We start from the raw sequence: 10,523 nt of genomic DNA, 5'->3' as shown, positions 1-10,523 counted from the left end.
TTTCGAACAGTCGATATGATTTTTGGTAAAGAAGATCTGTCGCATTGCACATCCATTGTAAAAAAAAAAAGAAGAAAGAAATATAATTGAGAATAAGAAGATTGTTCCAATATCGAACGTTGTAAATCCTTTTATCATCTGCTTCCTATGCTTTGAATTTTATCGTTGGAAAAATCATATGCAAAATGTTGATCCTTGAATTATCTGCTATTGTACTTTTTTTTTTTTTTTAAATCATTTCATTTTGTAAAATTCGCCTTTGGTAATTGTTTCACTTCTAAAATTTCAACGTCCTGAATTTCTCGAAGAATTTTATGAAACGCACACGGAATACGTTTATTTCTCTATGATACACACAAGTGAGCGGGAAAGAGATAGAAATCTATGGAAGAAAAGAGGAAAAGAAGAAAAACCTGTGTATAAATGTGAGCGTGTTAGCGCGTGTATGTATATTTAAGCATCGACCTGTATAGAGAAAAGAAGATATATACATGCGATTATAAAGTATATAAATATATAATTATCTTTATCGACGACGCGAGTGTCTTCGAAAAACACGCCGAATCCTCGAGACACGTATGTAAGCCTTGATAATAAAGACAATGTCTTTTCGAAAATCATCATCCGCGTTTCTTCGACTTTGACTTAATTATAAAAAGAAAAGAAAGAAAGAAGGAGAACAAGAGAGGAGTAAATACAAAAAACAAACAAATAAAGATGGTTTATTTTAATATTTCATATATCTATACACATCCAGTATAAAGAACAAAAAAATGACATCGATGTTTCACATGAAATTGTTTCATCTTTGTTATATCTTCGAAAGAACCTTATTCTTTATTTATCGAAATATTACAATTTAATTCATTTCATTTTTCTTCTCTTCCACGAATTTCATTCATTATTCCTTGTTTCATTTGTTTTGTTTCAGATACCTTACATTTACTTGTACTAATTTATGTGGTTTCACGTGCGCTTCGTACCAGCCAGTATCTCATAATTACCGATATCTTCCCGTACACACTTTCTAGTTACCAGACTCCAATACTAGTCACAACGAGTCTTTCTGGAGAAACCGTTTAATCCGTAACAACGAACGAACATGTTCAACCAATCCAAACACTCCCGTAGTTCCTTTTTCTTCGTTTTACGTATCAGACATTGTACCTTGCACAATCTCTAAATCAGCCTCTTTAATTCGCAACACACACACAGACAGACAGACACAGACATATACACACATCCATTATCAGAACTTTCTCCCCGAGTGAACTTCAGAACGGTCACGATCCCTTCCTCACTTGAAGATACACGTCCAGCTTCTCGGAATAACAAGATCCCAGAAATCGTCCCGATACGATGGACAATTCTCCCTGGCGTAATACTCCATGCAGTACAAGCTGACCATCACGCCGCTGCCCGCGCTAAGGCTGAACCAGAAGAACACGTTCCCGGCTGTCTTCAGTACGAATACAACAGTGAGACCGATGCCACCGAACATGAACAGCATCACCGGATAAAAGAAGCGTACGGTGAAGCAAAGGATGTACTCGTGGAAGATGGAGGAGATGGCGAACACAACGCAAACGGGTAGTGTCTTGTTACGGGGCGTTAGAACCTCGTACATATCCTTGTATATGTAAGTGTAGAGCCAGTCGTGGACCACGATGTTCCAGGTGCGATAGTAGACGCTGTAGCAGTCAGAGTTCCACCAGTCCTGCAATTCAAACCAGCGGGACATAATTTCTCCGGGTGTTTCGTCAGCGTGCTGGATATACGAAGAGAGAGAGAGAGAGAGAGGGTCCTTGAATCGATAAACGCTCGGTAGAACGTAAGAATGTTACAATACCCCGTTGATAGATTGGAAGGAACGATGATGAAATCTAGTGGAAACGATTCTGTGTAACGGTTTCGATGACTCAGACGTGTCGGCTGAGGAACTTCCGTCCTGAACGTTCCGGGAGCGTTTATCGAGTACGTGTGATTTATTTTTGTGGAGTTTGGGAGGTAATTAGGGTAAGTGTGCTGGATATGGAACACCGCAGTATTTGGACGAATAAGTAGGAAAATTGTGTAAGATATTTCATTAAAAAGAAAAGAGAATCATATTTGAGATTTGGTATGAAAGTTTTTGAGAGACGAGTTAAACAGTGAAATTTTTTGTAATGACGTATTACTTTTCTATGATTTATCGTTAAACATGTTTGTTTTCGAGTCATCAGAAGAAATTTATAGTTAAACTTTTCTTCTTCTTAGTATGATTATTGTTTTCCTGGAGAAATACGTGTGTACCTAATATGGAATTTTGGAACCATATTGGTTGCATGTTCCTTGTTAATATTATATTTTTACCATTATAAGTACATTGTATTATTGTTCTACAATATATCACATAGTTTTATGCTATTTATGTAATAGATGGAAGTTGTAGCACCAAAAATGAAAAGAAAGTCTTGGCTCAAGGTTCCAAAAAGATGGAATATAGTTTATTTGTCTCTTCCATCTATACAGGGTGTCCCGTAACTCCTCGAACACCTCACACAGTTCCGTTCACGCCACACTCGGCCGTCAAGTGGCTCATGCGAACTATATAAACAGAAGACGACTAACAAAAAGTATACTGTCAGTCACCGGTGACTGACGCGGCCTGAACGGGAGGGCATAGTGTCAGTCACCGGCGGCCTGAACGGGAAGGCATAGTGTCAGTCACCGGTGACTGACACGGCGCTTAACGTGTTAACGAAAAACACTGGCCAATCAGAGCGCGCTCAGGGACGAAGAACAGGCTGATCCGCGCGCGATCGAACAAATGCGTACGCGTGACTTCTCGGTTATCATCGTCGTGTCGCTGTCAAAAGAATTTGACTTTTCACCGATACTTTTATAAGGCTTAGAGAAATGGTTTTTTGCCGTCACACAGTGTTTCGCGCGAAAAACACTGGCCAATCAGAGCGCGCTCAGGGACGAAGAACAGGCTGATCCGCGCGCGATCGAGCAAATGCGTACGCGTGACTTCTCGGTTATCATCGTCGTGTCGCTGTCAAAAGAATTTGACTTTGCACCGATACTTTTATAAGGCTTAGAGAAATGGTTTTTTGCCGTCACACAGTGTTTCGCGTATATGGGCGTTCGGGACAAAACTCGTAACTTGTAAGCTAATCAATTTTCGACCTAAGTCCTCTAATACTTTTTTGAAGAGAATTCTCATATGCATTGATTGGCACATAAAAAAATGTTTTCCCTGTATAAATATTCATTTTTCCTAATAAAAATTAAATTTTTTGAGATTTCTTTACAAATTTCCTAGGTGTTCCATATTAGGTACCAGTTTTTCAATTTTTTTACATTTTTTACCATGACTTCAAGACACTTGAACTATTAACATACGAATATCTATTAATTTTCTCGTGCTAGTTTCATTAGAAGAAACGGCATGTCTCTATGTTTGGCAAGCTTTTAAAATCAGGTGTTCCATATTAGGTACAGTTACTCTACAAATGATTTTTGTTAAAAGTGCTTTCTTTGTGGTTTGTCGAAGGTACGTGTTGTAACGATAACGAGATCATGTTTTATCAGGTGGCGGTATGATGTTGAAAATGTATGAATGGTGAAAACCGATGGCATTATCGTTCGAGTAATTTGTTAAATAATACTTGGCTGATTGATTATTTCTTATTACTGCTGAAGACGTTCTTCTGGTTTATCAGAATTTGATCAGTTGCGAGATTTAGTTTTTTGATTAGCTACCTCTGAAACTTAATTGGAGTCGGTAAATGCACAGTGAAAGCTGGTTGTTCAGCATTGCGTAATGACGACGATAAAATTTTTACGAGCGTTTACCATTTGGCATAAACTAATGAATTGTTTCGTCTGATAGCTATAAAGAATAATATACATTTTTGTTTTTAGACGTGAATACTTTAACCGTATAAATTTAATTAAATTGTTCATTCAACGAAGTTGAACCAATTTCCGGTGTTTATTCCAGAATTCTTTTGAGCGACAACGTTTTTCAAATAGTTATTATACCATAATAACGAAAAAAGTGACAATCTTTGAATATTTACTTTAAAGAAACAAAATGTTAATCTTGAAACATTTCTCGTCCCATTTTGTCCGTAGATAAATTAGATTTAATTTACCTTGTAAAACATTTTGTCGGAAAATCGCAGTAATTCAGCGAAAGCGTTCATCCAACAGTGCAGGAGAAGGTAGAAACCGCAAAGGAACAGAAGAATTCCAGGCAGCATAGAGCTAAGAATGTTAAGTATTAATATTCCCAGTTCTATTGGTTGTTTTCCATAGTCCCGAAAATTTGGGTATAGCAGACGTTCGTAGAGAAGCGCCACGAAGACGATGATTGTCAATACTTCGACGAAATTAGACACAATAACGTTCCATCGAATCTTCTTTGACCTGGAGAATCCAACATTTCATTTCATTTCTTTTAGAACTAAAAAATTTATCTCTGCTGTAATTATAGCAATTATAGTAATTATTACGTGCAGGGTGGGCCATGTAAAACAAGTCGCCTGATTATCCTCTCTATCTATGGTGGCACCAGAAAATTTCATACGTAATTTAAATGGTTTCAAAGATGGGAAATAATTTTCTTTATAAATGCCAATTTTGTCTGTTTTTCTTTCTTTTTCTTCAAAATCACCTATGATTTTTTTATGTCCATTTAAATGTGCATAATAATATAACTTCAAGATGACCTTAAACTCATGAATTTTCAATCAAACGTGAAACTTCCATTCATTTTTCATTTCTTCCATCAAAAGAATTTTTCCTCCATCTTAGTCACCCTTTGAAGTCATTTAAGTTACGCATGAAAATCTCCTCGTACCACCATAGCTAAAGAAGATAACTAGGTTTTACGTGGACCATATAGAAGCATCTAATTAAATTCTTAATTAATTAATTTGAACAGATTTATTTACAGTAAACTAAAGTATGCAGCATAAGTTTGGAATATTTCTAAATCGAGTACGACATATTTGTTTTGACGTTTTAAATATTCATCTCGATGTACAGATAAGAGAAATGTAACAATGGCAAAGTACAACGTCGTTGTGATAAACTGATTATCAAGTCGAGGTACTCCAGACAACGATAATACGATATGCAGATTAATATCGTAGTGGTCGTACAACTGTAACACTCTTACTATCTCGACAGACATTTAAACAAAACAGGGAGATCACTTAAGAGTGTGAGCATGTTTTTGTTCGAACGTCGTCATAATAACTTTTTTAAGAAGCTGTCGAAAATGATAACTTAGACGATAATGTACCTTTGTGTCGTTGTTTTTACCCTTGATTTGACCTGTCGCGTTGATAACGCAGAGATAACAAGTTCTTAAAAAATTTTCAAACGAACTCTTTAGGATATTTTAAGATAAATCTTTTGGATATTTTATTTCACGAAAATTAGATCAATAATTTGGTATGTGTGATGGTAATTTTATTTGAATTTTATGTTCCATTCTGAGCTTACCTGGGATAGTTGTCTTGGTAAATTAAAGTTGGCGCAAACATGAAATAGAGATACTTGGAGAAACCAGGCGGTTTTGGCGCTGAAGATTCTGAGTGAGGTTTGTACGACAGAAATCTCGGTGCTACACTTCTCACGAATGCATGAGTTTTCATCACTAATCGGATCTAAAAAGTATTACTCTCCATAATATTGATTTATGTGGTGAATCGATCATTTCTTTATGATTAATGTATGAGATTATGCTCGGTAGACTTAGTAGAGTATGCGTTAACTTAAGATGTCTCATAGTAAGAAAATACATGAACAAAGAGTAAGCGATTCTCAGGATCAAATGCGAAGCAAGTAAAACGTTTCTCTCTTGTTAGTGTTTTTTTTAACTTTTTTTTCTACACTTATCGTTACTGTTTATTAATGAAATAATGTAGATTTACAACGAACGTAGTGATCTTGGATCTAATAACTTTTTTTTAATCATCGAGATATTGTAATTTCAGGTTTTTAATATAACTCTCATTCTGCAGGTGTAATATTAATATTAGCAAAAAAAAAAAAAAGATATGTCGTAATTTCATTCTCTGAATGTATTTAATTCAGGATGCAAACTTGTGTTTCGTTCGTAGAACAATCTTAGCGTTTATAAAGGATAGTTGTAAAATTTTTACACAGAAAGAGAAGAGACGAGTGTATGCATCGAATATTTATGATTAAGCGTGTGTTGTATACTACGAATAAAAATTGATATTTGGAAAATTAGAGGCTATTTTCAATTTTTATTAATATTTTCTAGACTCTTTAAAATTCTATACTCTTCAGTATCTGTGAGATTCTTGATACTGTTGTTAATTTGCCATTTTTGTGAAATACATACTTGTTCCATGAGAATGATCATGCTAGAAGCTAGCGGTAAATCGTTGTCCAGCACAGCTTTGGTTGGAATCATAAATAACAGAGTTTCGTAAAGAATCATGCCTGCTAGCCACGTGTAATCCCAGATTTTTCTGGCAAACGCTGAAAAGATTGAGGAAACGATGAGTCGATTAGAATTGCATTCCTCTAGTCTCTAGACGGAAAGAAGCGTATCGAAGTCGATTTACATTTCGGCGAGTACTGGAGACGACGAGTGGCCCAATAACAGAACGCAACGTAAACTCCTAGAGCTGAAGCTTTCATAAGTGGCCAAACGCAAAGTACCACTGGAAATTTGCCAAAACCAGCTCGTATTGTATTGATGCCGAGATTAGGCCTGAAGTGACAAATGATCTCTGTTATGTTTCACGAAAAATTCTTGCAGTTACAACGACAACCTTAATTTTCGCAATATTTAAGTAACCCTTTGCTGACGGAGGCATTTGCATAATTAGGTCACGATTTTTTCAACTAAATTGTACGAAAGCTACATTTTCTTCAAATATAGGTGCACGAGTTTCATGATTGTTCCAACTGTTTTTATTGCTTAAAAATATGAGTTTGTATTTTGTGAACGCATAGGTATATGAGTTTCTCGTCCTCTAATGGATAATTATCGTTCTGGACGATTAGTATGAATTTCACGTTAAACGGAGTACGAGTACGTTGAGTACTCGTGTACTTACGAGCCAGTGTGACGAATATCGTAAACTGCGGTGTGTATCAACAGAATTATCAACGTTGCCACTATGAGATTATAGATCGTTCGAATATGTTTGATCTCGTATAGATCGGTCAACAGGGAGTTTCTTTGGAGAAATTGTTTGGTAGGCAGTATACCTTTTCCCGTGTGTTTCCTGTGGGATAATTACGCTCGTTTAGTATGAATATTCGTGGCAAAAAAATATTAGACGTAACATTGACTTATGTGTGATAAAAATGGCAGAATTAATCGACGTGTAATATTTTTTTACTTTGCCAAGATTTTGTCAGGATTATAGGAATTAAAAAAATTAAAATGGAGTAGAATATAGTCGATTTTAGAAATTGATTTAGAACGTAAATATTTGTGTATGAAACTAAGTGAAAAATAAATGGAAATTGATGGAAATAATCAAGTGCACATGCACTTGAGTTTAACGAATTTCGTTATGAACTTTTATCGCAAAAGGAAGCGTGCTAAAAGAAGGTACAACTTTATCTTTTTTTTTTTTTTAATTCCGCCGACTTGTTAACACTTGAAAACACTATTTTACGTGAACTTTTCTTAAATTTTATGGTAGGAAATATGGAAGATATTTTTAAATGACGAGTTCACTAATCTTCACCGGTTTAAACTTTGAAGAAGAATTTACCAATCGAATTCAGTCAATTTCAAAAGTATAATACTTACTAATTTGTACGTAAAAGATAATATTTTTTAATATAAAGTACTCTATAAATCACGTAAAAATCGAGAATGCTAGTACAGTTTTGTTTTTCATCTCAATTCAATTGAAATTTACTTTGCATTTCAATTTTACATATTTTCAATCGCGCTATTACTTTTAGCACACTCTGTATATTGTATACAAACATAATAGTGCTCGGTAAAGTACATTTGTTAAATCGGGTCAAAGCAGTTAGGTACACGTGTGGTACTCGAATGATCTTCGAGTTAGGTTCGTTTCATACATAAACGTTCGCGTGAATTACTGATTCGAAGTTTGCCACCTATTCTTTTTTTTTTTCTAGAAAATTATTCTCTTCTCCTCAACATAAATGAAATTGTAACATTTTCTTGAAACAGTTTTATGCATAATTAAAAAAAAAAAATTAAATAGAGTTCGATATAATTTAAAATATCCAATTATCTGATATACTATTGACAGCATTCTTTTTGAAAAATATTTCATTTTTTGGGAGTTCATTGAAATACGGTAACAGAACAGTGGATCTAAAATAATTCGAATGAAATTTCTAGGAGATTCGTAGATTAACGCGCCTAATTTTGCAAGTGATATTTCAAATAACAGAACGAATATGTTATATGTATATAAAGTTATAGTATAAACTGTGGCAGTACAAATGGAAAGTAACGTGAGAATGGAAGCGTATTATATTAAGGTTTAAAAGAGCGATTATATAATTACGTTCTGTTGGAGTATTTCTCTGAGTCAACGAGATCGTTTGACTCATTCGAAGCTATTCTGTTCACTCTCTGAAGTATTTGAGATACCATATCGTTCATTCGGTTGTTGACAAGCTCCAAAATGTCTTGTCTGATTTCCTACAAAAAAGAAATGAAAAATAACAACGATAATCGTACAATTCACCTGATACGAAGATAATAAGGAACGATTTTTTAATTTTTCTCTCGTTAACTCATTGAACTTATTTGAATTCGAAAGAATCGGAGTTCGAGGAAAATGGAAATTAACGATGCTGCTTGAAACAAGGCACACTTCCGCAAAATTAATTAAAAATTGATAATTATTGACAGATTCGTTATAAAATCTGTGGGATTATTTTGTAGTAAGTTGCGTGATTTTGCACCTGCACCTCTTCCTGCAACCCATTGCTGATAATCTCACGCACTCTGCTGTCTTCAGGCTTGACGACCTCCATTTCTAGAAAGAGAAAGATGCAATATTTGTTTTATTCGTTAGGAAATCATTTCTATTATCATTGAGTATTTGTATGAGAAATTTGGCCAAAATTATTTCACTAGTTTCAAACGATGAACTGTGATTATTAGAAGCAATTTTTCACGTTGACTCACAGGTGAATAAAAAATTCATTATACGTGACTCATTTTATTAGGAGATTTTCATACTGTAAAGTCTCGATTTACGAGTGACATATGTGACTAAGAAAAGCGAAAATATGCTAGCAATTTTTAAATCATTTCTGCATAATTTTGTAGGAATGATAGGTTGCGGACAGACTTTTCTCACAGAAAATTAAAAACCACGACGATTATATTTGAATAATAAAAAAAGAACGTCCTTCTTATATAGTCTTCTTCTGCCTAAATTCTGACGTCCAGAAAAGGTCGCTATACTACTTCATTTTAATAACGTTATAAGAAAAAAAAACATATCTTTGGTTTTTAATGAAGTTGACAAATTTAAATTTTGATCAGCTGTTTAAATTAAATACTCCACGTTCACTCGAATCTACATTTTCATTATTATCTCTCGCCTATCGCAATCATTCTTTCGACATTCAAACTAAAATAAAAAAAAAAAAGAAGAAAAGAAAACGCCTGTCCAATCTTTCGTTCAACAACGACAATATTAATGTCAATAAAAGAAGAATTCAGAACGTACCGCGTTTCTTCAGATCCTCCCCGGTCTTGTTGAACTTCTCTGTAGGAACACGTTGCTCCTCAACACAGCTTTCTTCTTCCATCTTTTCTCTTTTCGCTCACTCAGCGATCTATCATCTCATATTCGACAAACTTCAACGAATCCTAAATATACGGGGTTTCTATCGAAATTCCACCATCGAGAATTCACCCGAAAAATATCAGAATAATGCACACCTAGTGAACCAAGCTTATGTAGCGGGACAACGAAATACGGTAATCGAGACGAAAATTCGTGAAAAAGTCACCGATGCAGAATGAAATCGGTCTTCCTGTTTTCTTCTTCTTCTCAAACGAGAATCAAATCGTGACGAGTTCGATGATGTTTGAAGAACGTTTGGGAAGAAGCGTTTACGCTGTACGAGGCGCGAACCGCTACTGATTCATCGAACGGTTCGAGAAGAGTACAAACAGCCCGGCTGTTCTTAATGCTTATCGAAGTTTTCAGCTGATCGCGCGGTTGAAAAGTCAGTCGCGTTTCTTTCATCCAACCGCGAGTCTCGTCCTTTGATTCGTCGTCGCTTGTCGCGAGTGCACACGCACCGGGACTTGTTTTCACGCCCCCGTCTCTCCTGATTAAGTAATTGCAACAGCGGTTTGCGGCTCGGCTGAACTTTTACTGAATCTATCGCGTTTGAAGCGTGAACGACGTCGAACCCTGACGTCGAGATCCCGAGATATGCGACCGACGTTAAAGGTTCCAGTTATATGAAACGCGTTCACGTTGTATATACCCGCGGCGTTTTTTTTTTTCATAGTTTCGCAGTTA

General features: G+C 35.5%; 1 protein-coding gene across 1 annotated transcript; it reads right to left on the bottom strand.

The window, feature by feature from the left end:
- Positions 1–883: 883 nt before the first annotated feature.
- Positions 884–9,973, bottom strand: LOC108575097 (sterol O-acyltransferase 1). The gene is made up of 9 exons (XM_017937813.1): positions 9,717–9,973; positions 8,941–9,014; positions 8,538–8,674; positions 7,092–7,262; positions 6,594–6,742; positions 6,368–6,507; positions 5,500–5,663; positions 4,143–4,416; positions 884–1,717 (listed from the first exon to the last, which is right to left on the bottom strand). Exons 1-9 carry the CDS (start codon positions 9,796–9,798, stop codon positions 1,298–1,300), a joined length of 1,611 nt encoding a protein of 536 aa, XP_017793302.1. The 5' UTR covers positions 9,799–9,973; the 3' UTR covers positions 884–1,297.
- Between the last annotated feature and the right edge of the window lie 550 nt (positions 9,974–10,523).

The sequence above is a fragment of the Habropoda laboriosa genome, unplaced genomic scaffold (genome assembly GCF_001263275.1).
Source record: "Habropoda laboriosa isolate 0110345459 unplaced genomic scaffold, ASM126327v1 scaffold258, whole genome shotgun sequence".
NCBI classification, from domain to species: domain Eukaryota; kingdom Metazoa; phylum Arthropoda; class Insecta; order Hymenoptera; family Apidae; genus Habropoda; species Habropoda laboriosa.
Note: the sequence above shows the minus strand (reverse complement) of the source record. Positions and strands in the feature narration are given on the sequence as shown.

Excerpts from the sequence above, each read along its gene's own strand:
- LOC108575097 (XM_017937813.1), bottom strand. The coding sequence starts at position 9,798 with ATGGAAGAAGAAAGCTGTGTTGAGGAGCAACGTGTTCCTACAGAGAAG. Across the intron at positions 5,664-6,367 it reads TGATCATTCTCATGGAACAA|ATCCGATTAGTGATGAAAAC; the intron begins GTATGTATTTCA and ends AATACTTTTTAG. Across the intron at positions 4,417-5,499 it reads TACCAAGACAACTATCCCAG|GTCAAAGAAGATTCGATGGA; the intron begins GTAAGCTCAGAA and ends TGGATTCTCCAG.